General features: G+C 43.7%; 1 protein-coding gene across 2 annotated transcripts; it reads left to right on the forward strand.

Annotated features, from left to right (window-relative positions):
• The first annotated feature begins 367 nt into the window (after positions 1–367).
• Positions 368–26133, forward strand: MCUR1 (mitochondrial calcium uniporter regulator 1). 2 transcript variants are annotated; one of them, XM_042985693.1, is made up of 9 exons: positions 368–927; positions 9129–9266; positions 12737–12840; positions 13582–13683; positions 15210–15251; positions 16033–16104; positions 20105–20158; positions 21463–21577; positions 25203–26133. In XM_042985693.1, exons 1-9 carry the CDS (start codon positions 495–497, stop codon positions 25265–25267), a joined length of 1125 nt encoding a protein of 374 aa, XP_042841627.1. In that variant the 5' UTR covers positions 368–494; the 3' UTR covers positions 25268–26133. The 2 variants fall into 2 exon arrangements, with proteins under 2 accessions (XP_042841627.1, XP_042841628.1); XM_042985694.1 differs by lacking the exon at positions 25203–26133 and adding an exon at positions 22653–22726.
• The last annotated feature ends 242 nt before the right edge of the window (positions 26134–26375 follow it).

The raw sequence follows: 26375 nt of genomic DNA on the forward strand, positions 1-26375 counted from the left end.
AGTTTATCCTTTAAAATGTATTGACTAAGTAAGCGCCGCTCCCTCGGCCCTGTTAATTCCCTTAACGTGCACACCACACTCTGGGAGACTTCGGCCAGAAAAATGACCAGGGCAGCCTGGTGGTGCGGGGACTTTTCAAGGGATTCTGAAGGGCGCCAGGGTCATTAATTTCTTTGAATATGCAAATCGTGGCAGCCCGGCAGGCAACCCAGATCCCGGAGCGCCCGCCGCCTCCACCCTACTGAGCTGGTCCGGGGCAAGTCACTCTCGCGGTGCCTGGGACCGTGCCCCGCCCCCGGCCCCGCCCCGGCCCCGCCCCCTGGCCCCGCCCCGCCTCGGCGCGCGTCCGGAGCCCGGCAGCCCGGCAGCCCGGCAGCCCGGCAGGAAAGGGCGGGCCGAGGCCGCCGCCCACGCTCGCTCCTGCCGTCTGACACGGGCCGGCGCCGCGCGAGGGGCGGCATGAGCGCGCGCCCGGGCCGGTGACCGCCGTGGCGATGGAGTGCGGCTTCGTCGCGGGCGGGAGGCCGAAGCGCCCTACGGGCCGCCGGCGGCTTCTGCTCTTCCTGCCCTCCGGCCGCTGCGGAAGCCCGGGCGGCCGCGGCGTCCCGGCGCGCCACTGCCTGTCCGCGCTGCCGGGGGCTTTGGGGGCGCTGCGGCCCCGCGCCCCGGCGGCCCGTGGCGGAGCGTCACGTGCCTCCCCGCTGCTCCTCCTCCTGCTCGTGCCCTCCCCGCGCCTGGCCGCCGCCGCCTCCCCGCGCCGGCCCCTCGCGGAGCGGGAGCGCTCGCGTCCGGGGCCCTCCGTGCCCCCGGCCGGTCGCGGCGGCGCTGGGAGGTGCCTGCGGGGCCTCGCCCCGGGCGTCGCCTCGGCCGCGGGCCTCCTCCACCTGTGCCGCGGCCGGGTGGCTCCCGTCGCTTCCTCCAGGAGAGGTGAGGGCCGCGCGGCCGCGGGATGCGGGGGGCAGCTCTGGCTTTAACCTCCCGAGCTGGGTCAGGGGGGGAGGCTCGGCCACCCACAGGTCGGGTCTGCCGAGGTCGCCGGGCTCCTCTGGGGCGTGGGGACGAAGGTCTGTGTGGTGCCCTGCCCTGGTGACCCGCGGTCGCCTGGCCTTGGCCAGCCGGGAAGAGCCGAATGACGCGGAGTCCCGGGCACCAGGTGTGTGTCGCGCTGTTGGCTCGGGCTGCGGGGAGGACCGCGCGCTGGGTGGGGAGCAGGTGCTCCGGGATGCGGGGAGCCGCCGCGTGGGCGCCGCTGACTCGTGCGTCCTGTCGCGCCTGGGGTGCGGGCGGCTGCGGGGGTCTGCGAGCTTATTACCATTTTATTTCCGACTCTCATGGATTTTTTTTTTTTTTTTTAGATTTATTTATTTTTAAGAGAGACAGTGGGCGGGGGAGGGGCAGGGAGCGAGGGAGACAGAGAATCGGACGCAGGCTCCAGGCTCTGAGCTGTCAGCACAGAGCCCGACTCCCAAGGAACTCACAAACGGTGAGATCTGACCTGAGCCACCCAGGCGCCCCCCCCCTCCCCCCCCCACTCTAACGGGTTTATTAACTCCTTAACCACTAGTTGCCTGTTCTGTGTTTCGCACTTTTCTGGGTCCTTGGGCTGTATCAATTGACAAAATCTCGGATCTTCACTCTAGCAGAGGAGATGATACGGCTTGATAGCTTTAACTTACACATACACATGTAATTTACATATACGTACGTAAATACTGTAGGGGAAAAAAAAACAGAGGTGGTAAGGGTTAGAAGTGAGGGGGGCCTCCGGCTATGGATTTAAATGGGGTTATCAGAATAGGTTTCATTCAGAAGGTGGCATTTGATTAAATTCTGGAAGGTGAGGGCAGTCACTGCCCTGCATAAAGATTAGGGAAGTCCAAAAACAGGCTCAGTTTACTAGACAGCAAATGGTTGCTTACTAGATCCCATCATTTGTGGTCACCTTTATTAATTAGCAAAGGGCATGGGGCGCCTGGGTGGCTCAGTCGGTTGAGCGGCCGACTTCGGCTCAGGTCATGATCTCGCGGTCCATGAGTTCAAGCCCCGCGACGGGCTCTGTGCTGACAGCTCGGAGCCTGGAGCCTGTTTCAGATTCTGTGTCTCCCTCTCTCTGACCCTCCCCCATTCATGCTCTGTCTCTCTCTGTCTCAAAAATAAATAAACGTTAAAAAAAAATTTATTAATTAGCAAAGGGCAAAAATATCACTTTGGGTGGGCTATACGTATGAGTCGGTAGCCATCAGTAACTACACTGATGGGTATTTATTTATTTATTTATTTATTACGTTTTTCTCAGTAGAAATGCCCTGTGAATGTTGACCGCGTCTAAAATTTGAGAATGCCTGTGGCTGGGGGAGAAACTGATTGGGAGAGGAAGAAAGTGAAGGGAGGAAGCTTTATGTATAAAGAGTGGAGAAAGAGTCGTGAACTCTGTCAGTGTCCTGCAGTAATTCTGAGTTAGAGATGGCTTTGGTCTTTATTTCAGTGCTTTTGCTCCTTTCTTTCTTTCTTTCTTTCTTTCTTTCTTTCTTTCTTTTTTTTTTTTTTTTGACAGGCTGGTAACTTGTGATTTATTTTCATTTCATAATTCAAGATGCTGGGGCAAAGGGGAAGAGCCTTTTCTCATCAGTTTTCTGACAGTGTGTCAAGAAGGAGGTCCTATTGGGTTAGTCCCAAAGGATCTCATTCTTCACAGTGAGAACGGATGCCTAACTATGGGGAAACAGACAGCACACACTTAAGGAGTGTGTGTGCCCATTAACTAGCAGCATAAGTTTTGGTCCTTTGCCTCCAGCCTCATGCTGTGTTCAGTACCAGAGCTACTGAGACTTAAGGATGTTACAAATAGGAAGTTTGTGCTTGGCTTCCTCCTCTGTTCAAGGCCAACTTTGGGCTGCTTTTGTATGCATTTTTAATATCCTTTTGATAGCCTGATGGTCCCTCCAAAGGAGAATTCCACATGACGCTTTAGCATAGCTCCCTTTACTTGCTTCCTGGTTATTGGTAGGAGTTCCCAGTTCTTGGGCCTCACTGTGTTGTCACCATAAAGGAGAAAAAATGAGTCAGAGGTATTCCACATGCCAGAATATTGGTCGTCCTCAGGCTCTGCCCTTTGACAGAAGGCAGGACATGCAGCTTCTGTCAGCAGAGGTTGGCCTGCCAAGTGACAAGTGGCCAGTCCTTTTCTCCACTTTTCAGATGGCAGTACATATTTTGCGACTGAAATAAATTCCAGTTGTTTTTGGACGAGAAAAAAAAATCTGCGGTATCGAAGTTTGGAATTAGCTCTTGCTTCGAAAGTAGTTGTGATAGTTTATTTTGTGTGTGTGTGTGTGTGTGTGTGTGAGAGAGAGAGAGAGAGAGAGGTTTTAAATCACACAAGTGATTATTTTTGTTGGTTAAACAAGAAATTCGATACTAGAAAACTCCATCACTCTTCACAAGCCACCTCTAGACTCCAGTGTTTTCAACTCGCGACCCATGGGACAGTTCAGCACAGTTGAAAGATGGGTGGGGTAACCTCTAGAGAGCCCCGTAAGAGATTCGGTCATTCATTTGTCCACCCCCACTGTTTCTCGAGCTAGGTCTGTTCTGTGTCAGGCAGACATTCGGGTCTCTTCTTACGGAGGCCACTTTTATCTCAGGACTGGACATAAAGGATGAAGAAAGACCAGATTTAACTGAGCAACTTAATGTAAAATAGAAAGATCATTGGTGAAGAGGCGAAAGGAGTTGATTTCAAATTTTCTTTTCTAGACAGTCTCATAATCCAGATCATAGAGTTCCCTTAAAAAATTTCTGGCGGTACCTGGGTGGCTCAGTCGGTTAAAGCATCCAACTCTTAATTTCCATTCAGGTTATGATCTCATGGTTCAGGAGATCGAGCCCCACGTCGGGCTCTGTGCTGACAGTGCAGAGCCTGCTTGGGATTCTTTCTCTCCCTCTCTCTCTGCCCTTTCCCTGCTCACACTCTCTGTCTGTCTCAAATAAATAAACATTAAAAGAAAAAAAATTATTTCTGGCCTGCAGCATGCCAGGCCTTCTGCTAGATGCTAACAACGTGAACGTGACTAAGACTGGCTGCTCTTGGGATGTTTGGACCAATGGATGATACAGATGTGGGAATAATACAGGGAGGGCTGTGATCGAGCTGTCTGAACTGGGCTGAGAACACAGATAAGGAGCAATCAAGGCTGCCCCCTGCCCTGGGTGGAACTTGCAGACAGAACCATACAGAGGAGTGTAATGCTCTGCCCGGAACTTAGTATGTGCTGAGCAGATTGTAAAATTAAATGAAAAAGCGTAAAAAGGTTTCGTAAAATTTACCAGTTGAAAAAGGGGGGCAGAGCAGACTTAAGGTTGGAGTACCAAGGTTATGTAAGTGCAGGAAACGGAATAGCTTAAGTGGCTGGAGGGAAAGCTGAAAGGGCAAGTGTGGGCTAAATTAGGACAGGCTCTGTATTTGTATGCTTTGCCAACGCCCTTTTTTTTCTTTAAGTTTATTTATTTTGAGAGAGAGAAAAAAATATGAGTGGGGGAGGGGCAGAGAGAGAGGGGAATACAGCAGGCCCTGTGCTGACAGCAAAGAGCCCAATGCTCATGGGGCTCACACTCATGAACCATGAGATCATGACCTGGGCCGAAGTCGGACACTTAACCAACTGCGCCATCCGGTTGCCCCTTGCCAAGGACCTTATACTGTAGGCTAACAGTTCTCTGAAAGTAAGGGCCTTTTTTTTTTTGTTTAACCCTTAAACTCACACATACATATGATAGCTGTTGCATTTTGTATTTCATCAGTCTGCAAACCGCGCTTGGTACAAAATGATTATTGGATTTCTTGTACCTGATACCGACTGAGCCTCTTTCCAAGGTGGGAACCACTGCTGTAGCTTACAGACAAGCATCAGATCTGTAGGGTCCTGTCCACGCCACACTTTTGCTTACGTGCAGTTTCCTTTAAAATGTTTGGAGGTGAAGGACTGACTATAGGAGCTGAACTATCTTTCTAGTCACCTAGGGATCTTGCTGAGAAAACCTTTGAACTCTGAGTTAGTAGTGACTGTTCTTTCTTCTACCACCCTTCTCCAAACCTGGCATCGTAGAAAAGTAAGAACAAATATGAGGCAATATTTTCATACAGCTATGTTTATTACATTTAAATGAAAGTGTTTTTTTTTTTAACTTTTTTAACATTTATTTATTTTTAAGAGACAGAGAGAGACAGAGCATGAGCAGGGGAGGGGTAGAAAGAGAGGGAGACACAGAATCCGAAGCAGGCTCCAGGCTCCAAACTATCAGCACAGAGCCCGACACGGGGCTCGAACTCCAACCGTGAGATCATGACCTGAGCCGAAGTCGGACGCTCAACCGACTGAGTCACCCAGGCGCCCCTGAAAGGTTTTTTTTTTATATTGTTCATCTCTTTTTTTTTTCTTTTGCTGTCAAAGTGCCTTTTATAGTATTGTAATAGTAAGGAGCTATTATGTTTAAATGTCCTTTTTGACAGAATTACTCATTGGCATTGCAATTGTTACATATTTTTTAAAACTATTTTTATGGTTCATGAAATACAAAAGCCAGGGAACCTCGAAACAAGTTTACAAAATGGGTTGGATCTGTGGCTAAATGCACAGAAATTCATAGAAAAGATAATATACAAATTGTTAGGACACCTCTCTCTAAAGATAGGCTTTTACAGAGACATCACAAAGAATGAAAACTATAGACCAATACCTCTTATGGATAAAGACACAAAAATCCTCAGCAAAATACGCAGCAAATCAAATTCAGCACTATGTAAGAAAGGAGTATATACATCGTGACAAAAGGGGATTCTGTCCCAGGAACAGCAGGTTCATTTAAGATCTGAAAATCAATTCACGTACTGCACCGTATTAAAAAAATAAAGAAGAGAAACCACATGACCATCTCAAAAGACAAAGAATTTGACAACATTCAGCACCCCTTCAGATAAAAAGGGGAAAGGCATCTGTGAAAAACCCACAGCTAACATCATACTTAATAGTGAAAGACGAATACTTTCCCACCAAAGATCAGGAGCAAATCACCATCCATCCAACATTGTACTAGAAGTTCTGACCCGGTCAAGACAAAAGGCATCCAGATAAGACGTAAAACTATCACTCTTCATAGATGACATAATCTTGTACATAGAAAACTCTAAGGAATTTGCTAAAAAACCATTAGAGCTAATTAACCAGTTCAGCAAGATTGCAGAATACAAGATCAAAATGAAAAATGTAAAAAAAACAAAAACAAAAAACAAAAATCAGTTGCATTACTCTACACTAGAATGAACAATCTGAAAAAAATCTAAAAAACAATACCCTTTATAGTAGCATCAAAAAGAATAAAATACTTAGGGATAAATTTAACATAAAAACCCACAAAACTTACATTCCACATGGTTGAAAATCTGTGTTTAACTTCTGACTTCCTGAAACTTTAACTGGTAATAGCTTGGCCAGAAGCTTTACCTAATAGACAGTTGTGTATAATATAATATTTTGTCTATGACGTGTGTTCTATTCCATATACTTATAATAGTGTAAGCTAGAGAAAAGAAAATGTTATTAAGGAAATCATAAAGATGGGGAAATACATTTACAGTACTGTACTATAAAAAATCTGTGTATAAGCGGACCCATGTGGTTAAAACCTGTGTTCAAGTGTCAGCTCTTCTGTGAAACCTACACAACGTTATTAAAAAATTAAAGACATAGGGGCGCCTGGGTGGCTCAGTTGGTTAAGCGTCTGACTTTGGCTTAGGTCATGATCTCACAGTGCGTGGGTCTGAGCCCTGCGTTGGGCTCTATGCTGACAACTCAAAGCCTAGAGCCTGCTTCAGATTCTATGTCTCCCTCTCTGCCCCTCTCCCACTCGCACTCTGTCTCTGTCTCTGTCTCTCAAAAATAAATAAACAGTAAAACCAAAAAAAAAAAAAAAAAGAAATGGAAAGACATCCTATGTTCATGGATTGAATTTGTACTCCCCCAATTAATATACAGATTTAAAACAATCTCTCTCAAAGTTTCACGTGTCGTCTTTGCAGAAATTGGTAAACTGATCCTAAAATTCATATGGAAATACAAGGGACTCAGAATAGCCAAAGCAATCTGGAAAAAGAACAAAACTAGATGACTCTTCCCTGATATAAAAACTTACACTACAGAGCTATAAGTAGTCAAGAAAATGTGGCATTGGTATAAGGACAAATATAAATCAGTGATATATAATGGAGAACCCAGAGATAAAGCCGTTATATTTTCAGCCAGTTGATTTTTGACAAATTCCAAGATAATGCTGAAACAACTGGACATCCACACTCAAAAGAAGTTGAACCCTCAACTCACACCACGTAAAAGTTAAATGGATCAAAGACCTAAATATGAGAGCTGAAATTATAAAACTTTTAGGAAAAAAATACAGGTGTAAATTTTTGTGTCCTGGAATTAGCTAGTGGTTTCTGAGATATGACACCAGAAACACAAGGAACAAAAAATAAATAAATTGGATTTCATTAAAATAAAAACCTATTGTGCTTCAAAAGTCACCGTCGATAAAGTGAAAGCCAGCCCACAGAATGGGAGAGAATATTTCCAAATCATATAAATGATAAGGAACTTTTATCTAAAATGTATAAAGAGCTCTTAACCGACTCAATAATAAAAAGATAACCCAATTTTTTTTTAAATGGACATAGAGATTTCTCCAAGGAAGATATACAAATGGCCATTAAGCACATGAAAAGATGCTCAACATCAGGCATCAGGGAAGTGCAAATGAAAACTACAATGGACTATCCCTATGTTTATTGCAGCATTAGTTACAACAGCCGAATTACGGAAGCAGCCCAAGGGTCCATCGGCTGATGAATGGATAGAGAAGATGTGGTAAAGATATACATTGGAATATTATTTAGTCATATAAAGGATAAAATCTTGCCATTTGCAAAGACATGGATAGAGCTAGAGAGTACAATGCTAAGCGAAATAAGTCCTATGATTTCACTCATATTTGGAATTTAAGAAACAAACAGAGGGGAAAAAAGGTGAGAGAGAGGTAAGCCAAGAAACAGACTCTTAATCGTAGAGAACAAATAAGTAAATACCATAGTTGAAGAGACATCTAAAAAAAATAATAATAATAAAATAAAATTGCAATGGGATACCACTTTATACCCCCTAGGATGATTATAATAATAATAAAAAAAAAACCAATTTCAAGTATTGAGGATGTAGAGAAATTGCATCCGTCGGACACTGCTGTTGGGAATGAAAAATGGCATAGCCACTTTGGAAAATAGCCTGTCATAACCTCATAAGGTTAAGCAGTCACTATATGATGCAACAGTTTGAATCCTGGATATATACCCACGAGAATTGAAAACTGGTTCACACAAAATCTCATACACTAACGTTCACAGCAGCATCATTCCTAATAGCCAGGAAGTGGAAACAACTCAAACGTCCTTCAACTGATGAGCAGATAAGAAAAAAATTGGTATATTCCTGAAACACAATGTGATTCAGCAATAAAAAGGTATAAAAAGTGCACGTAATTACAAGGTGGGTGAACCTTGAAAACCTCACCTAAGTGAAGGAAACCAGTCACAAATACCACATCCCTTATGATCTCTTCCTATGAAATGCCCAGAGTAGGCAAATGCGTAGAGACAGAAAGTAGATAAGGGGTTGCATGGGGGTCAGGGAGTAGGGAGATTGGGGCGTGATAGCTAAAGGATATAGGGTTTCTTTTTCGGATGATGGAAATGTTCTAGAGTTAACTGTGGAGAAGGTTGCAGAACTCTATAATTATAGTAAAAATCGCATTAAACACTTGAAATGGGTGAATCGCATAGTATGTGAATTACATCTCAATAAAGCTGTTTAAAAAAAAGAGGGGTGCCTGGCTGGCTCATTCAGAAGAGTGCGCGACTCTTGATCTTGGGGTTGTGGGTTTGAGCCCCACTTTAGGTGTAAAGATTACTTTTAAAAAATAAACGTACAAAAAACCAGTTAGGCTTTTGAGGTATGCCATGTTCTTTCCTGGCTTTCCTTTACCACCAGGTCCTGTTTTGAGCTTTATTGTCCTGTCCTTTCTAGAACTAAGCCTGTCTGCTGGAAGCCTGCAGCTGGAACACAGGAGAGATGTGGAGCACAAAAGGAGGGAGTTCACCTCTTGTGGGAACAGGAAGCTCTACTTCGACACCCATGCCTTAGTGTGTTTACTCGAAGAAAATGGTAATCCTTTTGTGCCAAGCTCAATGCCACAGGAAAAAAAACGCTGTAAAATATGACTTCTCATGATCTTATCTAATTTCTCATATTATTCTTTGACTTGTAAGTCTACAGGTAATCTTTTGCTCACTCTGTGTTTTTTAAGTTCGTATTTTTTGCTTAAGGACATTTTCGCTTCATTGGTACAGTTGAGACTTTTCCCACCCATTTTCTCTCTGTCCGAGAGAAGTGTATTTTAAAAAAATTATTTTAATGTTTATTTATTTTTGAGAGAGAGAGAGACAGAGAGACAGAGACAGTGTGAGCAGGGGAGGGACAGAGAGAAAAGAAAGGGAGACCCAGAATCCGAAGCAGGCTCCAGGCTCTGAGCTGTCAGCACAGAGCCCGACACAGGGCTCAAACTCACAAACTGCGAGATCGTGACCTGAGCCGAAGTCGGACGCTTAACTGACCGAGCCACCCAGGCGCCCCAAGAAGTGTATTTTTTATGACATCATTCTAGAAGGACAGCGTTCTAGCTAAAAATTTAGACACAAGTTAGCAAAAGTCAGGAATGGTTCCTGTGACAGCTGTCTGTAGCATAGAAGGGGTAGCTTTATTACTATGCATGATGTGTGCTTTGAAAACTTTCATGAAATTAAAATTTTCCTGAGCAGCAGTTGCTAATAATTCTAACTTGTGGCATTTTTAAATAGTCTAATATTTTCCCTTATTGCTGTTCATTAACATGAAAGGTAGCTCTAACATATACGACATTTACCGAAAGTGCCTTCAGTACATAGGTAACATTCTCTTTTACTTGTGTTTTATTATTATTTTTTAAATGTTTATTTTTGAGAGAGAGGGAGAGTGTAAGTGGAGGAGGGTCAGAGAGAGAGTGGGGACAGAGGATCTGAAGCGGGCTCCAGGCCCTGTGCTGACAGCTGTGAGCCCGACGTGGGGTTCGAACTCACAAACCATGAGATCGTGACCTGGGCCGCAGTCTGACACTTAACTGACTGAGCCACACAGGCGCCCCACGTTCTCTTTTTGTCTCATCTAGACCGACACACCAATTCTCATTCTCTGTACTGTGACCCTTTACTACCCTGTGTGGCTGTTTCTCCGGGCTACCCTGTGCTTCACTTGCCCAGGACACGCGATGGTGTGAGTTCTGCCGTGCTTGGGCAGGGGAGTTAGAAGTTCTGGGTTCAAGCTCTGCCCGGGGCCCCGCTGCACAGCCAGGCAGCTCTGTCATTCTTCCCAGTTTCCATCTCTTCATCTCATCGGTAGCGTCAGCGCAATAAGAATTCCGAAGATCCTTTTGAGAATTAAAGGAAATACTGTGTACTTGAACGCACTTTGGAGAAACGGTCAAGCACTGTATCGTAATTTTCACCACTTTGCTTCTCAGAGTTGAAACGTTAGGCCTTTCTTTCACCAAAGTGTCTTTCAGCTCAGAATTTGAAAAAGAAGAGCATAAGTGAGAAGAGGGGCATAAGAATTGTCTTGATAAGCAGAAGTCTTCCTACTTTTTCTTTTTTTGGATGGACCTCGTGTTCTTGCATTGAAAGTAACCCAACGTAAAAAGACACATTCAAGATAATGGGGAGGTTTCACTCCACGCAGGTGCGTGGGGTTGGTGAGGAAGCGTCACAAATTTTGCTAAGTGGCAGGGTAGCTGCAGTGGCCTCGAGATGGCCTCAGAGCTACGTCCCGCTAACAGGTGTGGTTTACTTCCCCTCCCCCCGCATACAAGTCGATTTAGTTAGTTTTGATAAATAAAAATTGTTCATGTTTAAAGTGTCTTATTCCGATGGATGTACTTCCTGCTTTTCTTGTTTTCAAACCTTGACCCCTGAGTGTTTGCATCTCTCAAGACCGGTGTTGGGAGGAACCCACTGCAGTGTAGGGCGCGAGGCCTCTTAGAGGAGCCATATGGGTCCGCCATGCCGTAGGGTGAGGCCCAGAAGGACCCGTCCAGGAACACCCCACCCTCTGTCCTCTTCTCCGAGGCTGTGTCTCCTGCTTGAGAGAAGTTCCGTCCGTCTTGCAGCTTCACTGACCCTGATCGTGTATTGGTCTGTCCTTCTCACAAAACATTGATTTGTACCTGGTAACCCGGCAGGTTTTTAGGCCTAACTTCTGCTTTTTCTTATCCCTTTCTCCTCCCACAGCTGGCTATAAACTATAAGGTTGTGGAGTTGATCATCAGCATAAGTTCTCCTCCGGTTTCTCTTTCTCTTTTACTCATCGCTGCCAAACTAATTATATTTAACTAGGAACCTGTCATAAAGTTTCAAAACTTGCGAGACGCATTTTCATTTTCAAAAAATGGGGAAGGCAGAAAAGAAACAACAAAAAAACTGTTTTGAATCCCAATACCCCAGAGCTAAACAGCATTAACATTTTGGTGGGTAACCTTTTAGATGATTTTTCTAAATGTGCATGACCCACGTGTTGAAAATTTAAGGATTTCGAGTAAAGTGAAGGGAGTAGGTCTTTGGAGGTCCTTTTTTGTTTCTTTCAAGATTTTGCCTTTGGTTTTTAAAAATTTTACTCCCATGCTTCGTCTGATCCAAATTGTTATCAGTTATAACTTTATTCAAAGTGCCTTTAATTACAATAATCAGTAGATTCTTCCGTAGTTCTTATGGCTAGAAGTGTTTAATGGAAAAAAAATTACTTTCCAGGGACTTGGTTTTAAGCATTTTTATTAGGATTTCCAATGTGAAATGTAAATTACCGTCTACAGTTATTGGAAACAGTAACACTGCTGAGTTGGATGTTTATATAATTTAATTCAGTATCATTTACTGAGTAGCACCTGGCCCCCTCTCCACAAGTAACCCAAGAGACTTGTAGAGGAAACATAAAAGAATGATTTTGTCTTTTTAACATCAAATAAATTAACAGCTGAATTACTAGTTATCTTTATATGGTCGGTGATTTGATGGATTTATGCAGGTTATAAAACAGTTGAACTTTCCTACTTAAGTAAATTATTCTTTACTAACATGTACATTTTAAAATTTGGGAAGACATGTCATTCTAGAAAATGTAGACCACACAGAGAAAAAGAAAAATTACCTAGGGTCTTTGTTAAATTACAAAAGCAGTAAACTGCATCTGTAGTTTTGAGTCTTGCTTTCCTTCCCTTGACCCCACACTTCAGGCTTCCTCTTTGTCATGAGACATTCTCTGGAAACATGATTTTTGACAGCTGGGTGGGATGTTAGAGGACACCAGCCCAGCCCTTTATCTTACTTGGGGAAATAGACTCCGCTGTGTCATGCTTGTCCAGAGTGACAGACACATCACAGCCCGGACTCTGGTCTCCTCACCTCCTGCCACACTGGGCTTTCTGAATTCACTTTCTCCCTTTCTTTGCATTGTCTCCCTTTCTGTGAAGGGTTTTTTTCTGGGTTTTGTTTTGTTTTGTTTTCTGACAAACGGAGTCTCCAGAGTGTGACTGTCTCTGTGTGTTCGCTTAGGGTTTACCACCCAGCAAGCAGAAATCACCGTCTCTGCGTTGGTCAAGATCACCGATGCCAATATGGACATTGTCTACAAGGATATGGTCACCAAGATGCAGCAGGTTAGTTGGGGCACTGTAGCAAATTTCAAGTCTGAAGCTGGGATGTTATTTGTGATACATATTTTTGGATGATATTCTATTGAAAAGCATATGGTACTTTTTTTTTAATTTCTTTTTTTAATGTTTATTATTTTGAGAAAGAGAGAGCACGAGCAGGGGAAGGGCAGAGAGAGAGGGAGACATGGAATCGGAAGCAGGCTCCAGGCTCCGGGGGGTCAGCACAGAGCCCGAAACGGGGCTCGAACTCACGAACCGTGAGATGGTGACCCGAGCCGAAGTCAGTCACCCAACCGACTGAGCCACCCAGGCACCTCTGAAAAGCATATGGTACTTTTAACCAGTAGTTGAGAGGCGAATGATTCCAGTGGCATAAAAGATACCTATTTGAAGCTCTTCTGTCCACTGTTGTAGAATCGTGCTGGAAAATTCACTATGCTTGAAAACAAACTGTTGCAGTCCACCAACCACACGCAACAAATGGCGATCTGGCCAGCACTGTGGCGGCGTGTTCGTGAGCCGCTGGCCCTCAGACTGCCACCCTTCTAACCGTGGCACGCTTGATGATGATACTGCACTTGGTCTTTACCGTTTTCCTTTCCTCATTAATAGAGAGCATGGCCTCGCTGCGCTGCTTTTCTCACGTCCGCGTTCCTCTGGTTTCTCGCAAAGATGATACCAGGTAGGAGGCGGACGTCCTAGGCCCGCCCAGGTTATTGATGTGTTTTGTTTCTCTCTTCCTAGGAGATCACTGTTCAGCAAATCATGTCTCAGATTGCTAATGTGAAAAAAGATATGGTTATTTTGGAGAAGAGTGAATTTTCAGCCCTCAGAGCAGAAAATGAGGTAACACTGAAGAGCCCCTCATCTTTACAAAATAGCATCGAGGCGTTGAAACCCAACACGCAGAGACAAAGTGCACGATAGACGTGTCTTCGCCAGGTGCCCGCTACCAGTCAGGTCGAGAAGTAGAATGTTACTGGGACCCCAGAAATCTCAGAAATCTGCTGACCCCCACCCTGCTAGGAAACCACTAGCCTGGCCTGTGGCACCGTTGGCCAGTTTTGCCTTTTCCAGAACCTCATCCGGGGGAAGCATGCAGTGTGGCTTGCAGCAGCAGATTTTGCTCTTGTCCACTGTCTGTAGGGTCATGTGAATGTGCCACATTATTTTCCTGTGACGTACGGGAGATTGACCCCTGAACAACGTGGGTTGGAACTGAAGAGGTCCACTTACACAGTTCAGTGAATGTGTATCCTCTTCCTTAGGATTTTCTTTACAGCATTTCCTGTTCTGAGGCACCTGGGGGGCTCAGTCTGTTCAACTTCCGACTTCAGGTCCGGTCGTGATCTCACGGCTTGTGAGCGTGAGCCCCATGTCGGGCTCTGTGCTGACGGCTCAGAGCCTGGAGCCTGCTTCCGATTCTGTGTCTCCCTCTCTCTCTGCCCTTCCCCCTGCTCACACCGTTTCTCTCTCTCTCTCTCTCTCTCTCTCTCTCTCTTTCTCTCTCTCTCAAAAATAAGCATTAAAAGATTTTTAATAACATTACCTTTTCAGTGGCTTACTTTATTGTAAGAAGATAGTATATAATACATATAACGTGCAAAATATGTGTCATGTTATTGGTGAGGCTTCCAGTCAACAGTAGGCTATTAGTTAAGTTTTGGGGGAGTCAGAAGTTATATGCAGATTTTTAACTGTGTGCGGGTCAGCACCCCTAACGCCTGCGTTGTTCAAGGGTCAAGTGCATATTAAAATTGTTTCCAAATTTGGGTTCTCTTGACCAAGTGGTGCTATAAAGAATCCCGTGGTTTGTAAAGTGCGGCCCGTGCTGTGTTTGCATCCTTCCTTTTGTTTTCAGTCCTCGTTAGAGTTCCGTAGAGGAAGTCCATTTATTACCGGTTCATCCTAGTCTTGTAAGAAGCCTTCTAGCAAAAGATTCCTTCTTTTGCTAGAAATGGTAAAGTTTGAAACTCTCATACTTGTCCTTGAAATCAGCTTGTTTGAAGGCAGAATTCGTTCAAAGTTGAAGGAGGTATTAAAGAAAGCAGGGCCTCTGGAGGCAAACATGTATGTTGAAAACAATTGCATTATTGATTTTATGTATCTTTCGAAATGAATTAAAACTGATCTCAAGATAGTCACACGCGTGGTCTTACCCTCCTGGCATATGACAGATTTCTGCTGCGGGGGCTGTGCAGGTCACATTTCATTCTGAATGCGGCGAGGTTCGTGTTCAATGAGAAAAGAATCAGGAAAACTCATGCACAAATACGTTGTCCTGATGTGTGTTTATTACCAGGTTTTGTGTATTTTTTTTCTAACCTTCTAAACGTACCCTTGACTTTTTTTTTTTTTTGATGTGTTTTTAGAAAATAAACCTCGAACTACATCGGTTAAAGCAACAAGTCATGGTAAGATCCTCACTCCTGCTTGCTTGTTTGCACTTACATAAACATAGTAACAAATATAATGTCAGAAGCCCTTTAATTCTCTGTTAATTATTTGTGTGATATGTCTCAGAAGTACACATTAGAAGATTTAGCTAAGAACATAGTCATGGAATAAGTTAGTGATGTCTGTAACCAAATTCGTTAAGAAAATTGTGTTCTAGGATGAATCGGATGAATTAAGTCATTTTTAGGTTAAAAAATTCTTAGGTAGCCACTTGGAACCTCTAGATTCTCTTAGAAGAGACTGGCCTTGGAGAATGACCTGTGGTTTTAAATGCTTACTGTGCCAGCTGTTTGATTTTTTTCTTTTTTAAGTGGAAAGGACATGGATGTTAAGGAAGAAAAGGTTCTGGTGAGTGTCAGAAAGAAGGCTTTATGTAAACCAGAATTTAGTATTTTCCTTCTTTGAGCCCAACTCTGCTTTCCAGAGTGGACTTTTGCCACAAATTCTGTAAAGAGATTACCCTGGGAATCTTGAGGTTGAAGGCGACAATAACCCCCCCTGGACTGACTTGAGCGTAAAAGGGGATTGTTTGTGTATGCGACTGGGGACTCCAAGACAGGGCTGAGTGCAGCCATGGCTTGGCCAGGGACGGGCCTCGTGTCTCCGTATCTCTGAGATCCCCTGGCCCCACCCCGTGCTCAGGAGAGAACCCGCAGGGTCACCATTGTAGGCTTCGCACCCCAAGGTTCCCCTTTCTCACTGTGGACTTCTTTCTTTCTTTCTTTGCCCTCCTCCTAGGATGAAGTGGTCAAGGTCCGGACAGATACCAAACTAGAGTTCAATCTAGAAAAGAGCAGAGTGAAGGAACTGGTATGTCCTTTCTTTAAAAACCGAGTGCGAATTCATTTCTCTGCAGGATAGCGTACTTGGTCAGGTCTGAGTTTATTTACAGCTCAGCAGTGCTGGCACACACTTACCCAGGTATTGTTGGTAGGCAGTTTTTGCTTTAATTCTGTTTTTGGCTTAGAGCTTAAATTTGATGCTTTCCAAAATGGCATTAAAATGCAAATTTTGGAGGGATGCCTGGCTAGCTCAGTCCGTAGAGCCTGTGACTCTTGATCTCAGGGACACGAGTCCAGGCCCCACATTGTGTGTAGAGATTACTCAAAATCTTTAAAAAATCTTTAAAAAAAACCTTTTTTTAATTAAAATCTTGGTCAAATCAAGTTTGAATCTTATTTCAGAGAGACTAAATTATGTGTTACTTAGACGTTACCAAAGAAACCAAACTCAATCTCGCTCTGTTTAATCTGACTTAAACCTCCACAGGTCCTGATTTCTCAAAAGTTAAGTTCATGACCTGTCTTGAATATTAAATTATTAATATCAAATTCTACACTGAAATTCAGGATTAAAAAAATATTTCCATGTAAGCTTTTTTAAGTTTATTTATTTTTGAGAGAGACAGAGAGGGAGATGCAGACTCCAAAGCATAGTCTTTTTTTTTTTAATAAAGACATCTTAATGACTTTATTGCATTGTTTTGAAATGCAAATTTTAAATGATTCTTTGAGTTACGTTAAATTGAAACTTTTAATTAGGAAAAGTAGTTGTATACATTTGTTACAAAAAAGATTCTAGAGTAAGTAAGCCGACTGGTACTCATACAGCAACGTGGGGGGATCACATATGGGGACCCAAGAAAACTGGAAATACAGTTCTGCTGCCCTTGCTTTTTTCAAACACGATGCAGATAAGTACTTTTTCCCCCCTCAGAACTTTCACAGTAATACTTTTTGAAAAGTTTATTATATTGTTATAATCGACATATACGGCATTATATTCATTTCAGGCATACAAGATAATGATTTCATATTTGTATACATTGCAAAACCATCACCACTGTGAATCTAGTTACCATCTCTCACCATATGTTGTTACAAAATTTTTTTCTTGCAATGAGAACTTTTACGATCTGTTCTCTTAAAGGCTTTGAAATATACAATATAGTACAATTACCTGTAGTCACCATGCCTTACGTTACATCCCAGGACTTACAGTGTTTACGACTATAAGTCTGTACCTTTTGACCCATTTCACCCACCCTGCAGCTCCCACCTGTGGCAGCCACTAACCTGGTCTCTGTGTCTGTTAGCTCAGGTTTTGAGGGGTTTCTTTTTGGTTCGGGGGCAGTTTTTTAGATTCCACATGTAAGAGAGATCATACAGTATTTGTCTTTCCCTTATTTAATCACCCGAGGTCCATCCATGTTGTCCCCAATGGCAGGATTTCCTTCTTTTTATGGCTGAGTAATATTTCATACACACACATATATACATACACACACACACCACATTTTCTTTTTTTTTTTTTGACGTTTATTTTTGAGAGAGAGAGATTGCACAAGTGGGGGAGGAGCAGAGAGAAAAAGAGGAAGACAGAATCTGAAGCAGGCTCCAGTCTCCAAGCTGTCAACACAGAGCCTGACGTGGGGCTTGAACCCGCGAACTGTGAGATTATGACCTGAGCCAAAGTCAGGTGTTCAACCAACTGAGCCACCCAGGCGCCCCATATACACCACATTTTCTTCATTCACCCATCAGCGGACACTTACCTCTTCCACGTCTCAGTGATTGTACATAATGCTTCAGTGAATATGTTCTAATAAAGATACATGTTGAGTTGCCTCTAGCGATTTTTAAGCCATCCATCTTCTTCAGGCTTTATTTCAATTTGATAGCAGTAGTTAGATAGCGTCTTTATTCTTAGGATAATGAGAAATAGGGGGTGCAAAGCATTTTTCACAAACGGAACTGGATACACCTGTAGAAACTGAGTATGCACATTTGTCCATTGACTTCGTGTTTTTCACAGTTTGTAACCAAAATGTGCTGCGATGATAAATGAAGCCAGTACTAAAATGCAAATAGGTACTTAACTTTATTTTAGAACTGTGTCTGGATTTCAAGAGTTAAGCTGAGCCTTGTTGTCCAAAATAATTATTAGGCCCATGTCACCTGTCTTTCTTGTCTTAAAAAACACGTCTCAACCATGAAGATTAAATCACCTCGTACCGCTAAAATAGTTGACAATCATTAGCATACAATTAGTCTCTAGAAGAAGAGAAACTCTTTTAATTACATTTGTCCCTATGGGTTATGTACCTAGCAGAAAATCTGAATGCACTTGATTTAGCCCATAGCTAACCAGGTGGGGAAGAAATACATCTAGGAGATGGGAAGGTATGGGATTGATAAACATGGGCTAAAGCCAGTGAATTTATGTGATTTATTAGCCCAGCTGAGAAGTAGTTCTCAGTAATCCTTAACTTAGAAGACTCTGAAATGCAGGACAACCATATATACTGTTTCGCAGCTGGCGTGGATTCAGTGTGCATTGGGGAAGATGAGTTATTTGACCCTCCCTTTCCTCGTTTAATAAAGTTATCATTCTGGGGCGCCTGGCTGACTCAGTAGAGCACGCGACCCTTAATCTCAAGGTCATGAGTTTAAGCCCCACATTGAGCGTGGAGCCTACTTAAAAAATAATAGTAATAAAATTAAATAAAGTTATAATGCTGATTCAAAGATATAACTGGTGGCACATCCAGCCAGTTTCAAAAGCAGTACAGCCTATAAACTGCTTTGGGGTGCAGGAAGATGGAATCCCATAGAAGTTATTCTAAAATCCATGGCCATGTCAAGATTTAGGCTTTTCTTTTCTGTTTCGTCAAGACTGACTTAGGGAAGACTGGAGCCCAAGGTTTGCAGAAAGATCCAGTCCACCCTGCCCTCTTGTGGTGATTTGATGCATAGCTCTTTCCTTTTCTGAAACCTTGACCTACAAAGAGGCGATGAGCAGTCTTTGGTCCTAGGCTATTCCTTGATTTGGGGTTTTGGGTTTTGTTGGTTTTTTGGGGTTTTTTTGTCTTCTTTTTCTTTTCTTTCTTTCTTTCTTTTTTTTTTTTTTTTTCATTTCTGGGCATCACTGTTTTTATACTCTATCCCCCTGTTATTGCCAGGGGAACATTTTATAGCTAGAACGTTTCTAGATACTAGAGCATTGCTTTTCTCTCCTATAACAATGTTAATTTAGTGACGAATTAAAAGCTAATTTTTCACTTAAATTATAGGTTTTCATTAACTCAGTTAAATCCTAATGCCCATTGCTAAGGTGGTATATCTGAATTTGGTCTCAGTGACAACAAAATTGCACTAAATCTTTGCATAAGCATTAATAGCCAAAGGCAAGATACCATTTTGATTCTGGGTAGTGCTAGTCTGTTCCTTTATTAACACTGGATTGTGACAACACCCAAGTGGGTTGTTGTTGTGTAATTAAAACCAACATGTGATGGTTCGTGCATTTCTTGTATCGATGTACTTAAATTGTATCTTTAGGCAACATGTGCGTCACAGAATAATATTCTTTGAAACTGTTTTTCCCCCAACTTTATAAAATTCCTATCTTTGTCTAAGCCTCAGCTAGTGACCAATTTTGTAATTGTGAAGGGATAACTCCCAAACTACATCCTTCCCCACTTTTTTCAACCCTCTCACAACCAAAAAGCATCTGACTCAGCAGCCATGCAGATTGGTCCCCTAGTGGGAGGGGCCTAATGACATCACAGCGAAGAGAGCACAGGAGCAGGGGAGAGAGGTAGGGGGTGACAGGGTGATGAAAGGAATCCAGATGCTGGAGCAGTGAGTGGCTAGAAATCAGAAAGTTGAGCAAACGCATCTAAAGGAGAGGGGCTAGCAGCAGAGGTGATCTCTAGTGTTCTGTGTTCTTGGAAGTACGGAGAATGCAGAAGGAGGAAAGGGAGAGAGGAATAAATCAGAATCTGACCTGGGTTACATGTTTGTTTCAGTATTCGTTGAATGAAAGGAAGCTGCTGGAAATGAGGACAGAAATGGTGGCATTGGTAAGACGTGAGACTGACTTTCCTTGATGGTTGTGTCCCTCTTTGCTTCACCCCACGCATGGTTACTGTCATTCGTGATGTGTCATAGGGAGGATGCACGCAGGCTCAGCGTCCTAGGGGTTTTCTTTTCAGTACACACGAAATCACCACCTGAACCGCTTCTAAGTGAACAGTTCGATGGCATTAGGTACATTCGCATCATGACACAACCATCACTGCCGTCCATCTGCAGAACTCTTGACCACCTATAGAACTGAAACCACCTGCTACACGCTGAGTCGCCATTCCCTTCTCCCCTGTTCTACTCTCTGTCTCTATGGGTTTGACTACTCTGGGGACCTCATGGTAGTGGAGCCATACGGTGTTTGTCCTTTTGTGACTGGCTGGCTTATTTCACTCAGCACAGTGCCCTTAAGTTCATCCGTGTTGTAGCACGTGTCAGAATTGCCCTCCTTTGTAAGGCTGAATAATATCCCATTATATGGACGTGCCACGTTTGGATTATCCTATCAGTGGACACTTGGGTTGCTGCCGTCTTTTGGCCATTGTGAATAATGCCGCTATGAATGTGGTTGGACACGTACCTGTTGGAGTCCCTGCTTTCAGTTTTTGGGGTACGCACCCAGAAGTGTGGAGTATCTTGGGGATTTTTTTTTTTTTGCACTTAATAGAATGTTTGATTATCTTAATGAAAGTTTAAATCTCAGTGACTGAAGAATAAGGAATGGAGATTTTTTATTTTTTATTTTGTTTTTGAACTTAGGGCATGCATTACTTTTTTTCCCTCCTATGTTACTTGGGACCCCTGAAACTCACAAGACACTTCCATCAGAGAATAGAATATTCCTCCAGAATATTTTCTACTCATCCAGGCATTTATTTCCTTACTCATTCCCTGAATTGTTAGCCATAAGGAACTACAAGTGATCCTTGAACAATAGGGAGATTAGGGACCCTCCCATGCATCAGAACTCTGCATATAACTTGTGACTCCCCGAGCACTTCACCACCAATAGCCTCCTGTTGACCGGAAGCCTTCCCAGTAACATCAGTAGTCAGTACGTATTCTGTATGTTGTATGTATTGTATACTGTATTCTTACAATAAAGTAACAGAAATATTAAAGGCCCTGATCAGTGCACATAGTGTGAGCATGGAAGAACAGAGACTAAAGCCCAGGTCTCCTCAATCTTACCCCAGCTTTCTCTCCGACTGCACCCTGCTGGGGAGGGTCCCTAGGAGGGAGCCATGGGGACAGAGGTATCCCAGCTGGTTTAACGCTGTGACTCTCTCTGTTTTAAAAGCATGCCCAGCAAGATCGGGCTGTCACCCAGACCGACAGGAAGATAGACACTGAGGTCGCTGGCCTCAAAACCATGCTGGAGTCGCACAAGCTTGATAACATTAAATATTTAGCAGGTAAGCTATTTTGTGTCGAAGTCGTTCAGAACAGCTGAAAATACATAAAATTTAGAAAATAAGTCAAAGATGTGCACTTTGTTGATTCTAACACATTTTTTTCGCATTGTAACGTCTCTGAAATTAGAAGGCACCTTACAATTTCTAATAGATGGATCATCATACCGTAATTGGCCTTTTTTCCCCTTAGTAGTGTAGCGACGTGCTTTACGATGGTCAGAATCTTTAATTTTGTAAGTTACTCTCATTGAACAGTCGTTACTTACTTGAAAACTTTTTTAGTGGAATTCAAGATAGAACATTTTATGGATGGAGTAAAAGGCTTTTGAACTGTGATCTCTCTGCTTCAGTTGGTCCCACTGCCTGTGAGGAGTTATTTTGGTTTTGTAATTTTTGAGCCCGAAGAGGAAATGAAGACTCACATGTGAATATAATTAGCCATCCGTTGCAACTCCTATTTAACGTTTTGGATTAATCAGTACTTTCAAGTTTCTAAAGCATTTAGAAGTGGAATTTTGTTCATGAAGTTAGTTTAAAGGGTGTGTCCCTGTAATATACATGTATTTTGTGACCACAGAATTTCTGTGATTCTCAGCTTTCATTAAAAAGTTTTGTTGAATATTGGATAATTTGTACTTTGAAGATGATGATTTGAAGGAGTGGAGGGGTTTTTTTTGTTTTTTGTTTAACGTTTTTATATTTATTTTTGAGAGCGTGCAAGGAGGGGAGAGGCAGAGAAAGGGGCGGGGGGCACAGAGGAGCCAAAGCAGGGTCCACACTGACAGGAGCGATCCCAATGTGGGGCTCAAACTCACGAACCATGAGATCCTGACCCGAGCCAAAGGCAGACGCTCAAGCGCCTGAGCCACCCTGGTGCCCCAAGTAGTGGAGTGTTGTCGTGGGCAGGTGTCTCGTGGAATGTGGCACATTAGCAGACGATCTGAGTTTCTTGCGTTTGTTCATTGTTCTGCTTGGTGGGTAGGTGGATAAACAGCTGTGTTTTCTTAATGAAAAGTTGTTCCTTAAGTAACTGTTAACTAATACTATGCTTGATTTTTTTTTTTTTTTCTTACAGGGTCTGTATTTACGTGCCTAACAGTAGCTCTGGGATTTTATCGCCTGTGGATGTAATAAAGTGTCTGTTTAAAGAAATCCTTATCGTTCTGCCTTAAGAAAACCAGACTGCTGTCCTTCCCCGCCCCCTCCCCCATTTCCAGATTTTAATCCTGGTTTCGATTTAACATGTATTATTTATTTTATGCAGATTATGGACATATGACCAAGGAAAGGAGTCAAGAATTTCATAATTGTTCCTTTCGTCTTTTCTGTCTAGTTGGCTTTGTAACGCTGAGCGGTGGTGGACAAAGCGTGGGAGACCCCGCTCAGCTGGACCAGTGAACTTGGTCTAACCTGTGGGACATATCAACAGTAAATATTTGCATAATTCTCCACAATTTTAAATCTTTTGTCAGAGGACGTGGGGGTCTCGGCGTCTTCACTAAGTGCTGAAGAATCACCGAAACTGAACCAAAAGCACCAAATCTCTTTACCTGAGGACCCGGTCCTTTCCATCAGCCAGTCCCCACATTAGGGTAACTGTGTTTCAGGCCCAGTTGTTTGGGGTGTTAATGATTCCCCTCTCCTGTCCACCCAAAGCAGATTTTTTTCCTCTTCATTTCCATTGTCTTTGTTATTGTCATGGTTATTTTTTACGTGCCTTCCAGCTAGAAAATCTTGTTGCCTAACGAAGTTTTGTAACGGTACTGGGGACTCTCTTTTACCTCCCAGAGTGCTAGGTTTCTCTCCCACCCTCTCACTTAAGTCTCCATGATGTGAGAACCGTAAGGTAACTCCCATTTGTGGCATTGCCTACCTAGAAAACGCGCTAATTCTCGGCATGGAAGTCTAGTTTGTGCAACACGGTCTCCTTCCTTCTGGTCTTCATCTGCTTTGCATGCAAGAGAACCACTCAGTTTTCCTTCTGCAGCAGTATCTAGATCTTTAGATAGCGGATGCACTTTTTACACAAGTCTTTCTTTAATGAATATGCTTGGAAATTAGAGAACCGTCATGCCGGCTCATCGTCCAAACCTGGGTCTATTCCTTTGGTTGTTCAAGACTTTCTTATGCCTGCCTTACCTCTGGTTTTTAAAACAAATAAATGCCTAGATACCGACAGGTTCCTTTTAGAGAAGCACGTTCTCATGTTATTTGAATGACTGATGTGGGAGAGGAGAAGCATTTTTAAAACGAGGACACAGAGGCCACGTTTTCCATCTTTCTCCACACACACGTGTGCACGCGACCTGGTACAGTGGAGAAGACAAGTGTCGCTCAAACGAGTGAAATAAATCACCCACCGTCACTGTTGGCAGACAAATTACCTTTGTCCTTTGGATGTCATTTCGAAACTTCCGGAAGTGTAAATCATTGTCTTTTTTCAAAACGTAGGTTTAGCACAGAGATTCTGAACTCCAAATAGGCATGAGAATCAAGTACTTTGGCATTGGTGGTATCAGTTTCAAAGTGAATGTAATGTAATCGTTTTCAACTTGATCCAGAATTCTCTCAGCTGCTCCATAAACTACTGTGGCAGTACGTTCTTCCCCTTTCAGGGACGGAGCCCCAGAAAATACTGCACATTTAGCAATTGCCTTAATTATTAAAGATTTAAGTAAATGACATCCATTAAGACCACGTTTGCCACTGCTTAATGTAGATACAACTTTCGTTAATAAGAGCTTAGAGAGAGGGCCTGGAGCGCAGACACTCCTCCAAAATTAAAAGAATCCCCAAGAGGCACAAGCACTGTAGGCAATTACGTTTCAGAGCAAACAGTAACTCGTGTAGGTTAAAAACAAGTGAGGTGACCTTACTTCCCGGTAAAACATGTCTTTAAGTGACATTCAGTGGGGTGACACTCTTTCATCTGCCAGAAAGTACTCCAGGTGACATCCCCACTGTTTTGCAGTCGTGCGCTGCGTCAGGCCCTGGACGCGGGGCCTTGGATTTTGCTCTGCCGTCGTTTGCAGCACAGGACAGCCTCCCCATCCCCGCAACCTTGGGAGCAACGAACTCGCCTTTGGGTGGCTCAGGTTGCGTGCGTCCGTGGAGGTTACAAGGGTCCGGGACCGTGTTCTCTTTGTTTGGTCAGAGGTCTTCTATGGGAAAAGCATATGGGCCAGAAATACGAGCATGCCCTCCCCGCTGCTGGCTGGCCCAGGCTTCTGAGCAGCGTGACCATTCCCTGAACTAGCCTGGCTCAGAGGGATTCAGATCACTTGGGGATTTAGGCCTTCGCCTAATTTCTAATCTCAGGAAGGGGGAGGATGCCCGGCCCAACTCGCAGGGAGCCCGTGTCCGGGCCCTGGGGAGTTAACCAGAGCTGAGAGCTGCCAACACGCCCCTGTGGGTACAGGTGCCTGAGCTACGCATGCCCAAGGCAGGGCATCGAACGGACAGGCTCCGTCTCCTTCGAGGCTGCCTCTGCATTCCTGCCTCCTCCTCCCGCCTGCCCTGGTTTTGTTTTGTTTTGTTTTGTTTTTTAAATAACCTAAACTCCAAATCGACACCTTTCCTGCTCCATTAGTAAGCAAAACCTGCCTGTCTCTACGGTTCTTTCCAGGAAACAGCAGTTTGGTCTCGGGGCCGTTCTTACCCCTTCGGCCGGTTTTCCAGCTTCGTCTCTAACAGAACCAAATCCGAATGTATTCATTTTTTCCCTCAAGTACGCCAAGGACCTCAGTTGAGAAGTCAAGTTCGAGAAGAAAGGCTTGACTCAAACCAGACATCTCGCTGGAATTTGTCTCGGGAACACTCTAAAAATAAACACCCTGAGCCACAGCGAACATGTCCCTGCCTGGGTTGGCCCCGGCTCAGCTCGTGCCCTTCCCTTTGTAGCTGCCCTTAGTGACAGGAGCCTTGCTTCTGTGTCTCAGCCTCCTCCGCATCCCTGCCTCTGCCTGTACATTAACCACGTCAGCACCGGCCCAGCATTTCTCTTCCACCCCACCATGCTCCGTCGAATCTGTCGCCGTCCTTTGCGAACGAATCTAGAACTCCCGTCTAGGAAACTTCGGCCTTAACGTACGTGTATCGGATTTGCAGCTTTTCTGACACTAAAGCAAGAACGTGTAAAGCGGAAGCTATTCCTTCTGTATTCTCTGTGTTTGAGAATGTCGAGCCTTTTGCTCTATTTTGAAAATACCTGTCCTGCTGAAGATTTACACTCCCGTTCCTTTGATTGTAACCCAAATCATTTATTAACCTTTTCGTTACTTAAGCAGACGTTCAATTCCATTTTATTGTAGAGTGGGTATAATATCTTTAAAGTAGAATATGTAATTGTTTCTGTGTGACTACTTTTCATTCAGATTTTTCAATGAATGGAGAAAACCTAGACCAACCTGTGCACTGTATTTTAACTGTTACTCCCTCCAATTGTATAGGGTAACGTTGGTGTATTATAAGAAAATCTAATACCCCCAACATTGGGTTTGTATAGACAACCTGGCAAGTGCTTATTTGATTTACAAAATAAATTTTTTTTATTATTCAAAAGAATCCGCATGCTTGTGTAAAACCCTTTGCTTGTTTGAGGGGAAATGAGGTTTTCAAGCTCAAGTTTTAGAAGTATGAGTGTTAGGAATCCAAATCAGGCTAGCCTGAGCAAGAAGGAATCTGCCCCTTTAGCTCACATGATCAAAGCTCAGGAGGGGCGAGACTCCAATGCCATCAGACCTCCTCCCTGCACCTCTTACCTCCCCTTTCTCTCCAGGTGGGCACAACTCTCTCAGAC

This window comes from Panthera tigris, chromosome B2 (genome assembly GCF_018350195.1).
Source record: "Panthera tigris isolate Pti1 chromosome B2, P.tigris_Pti1_mat1.1, whole genome shotgun sequence".
Classification (NCBI taxonomy): Eukaryota; Metazoa; Chordata; class Mammalia; order Carnivora; family Felidae; genus Panthera; species Panthera tigris.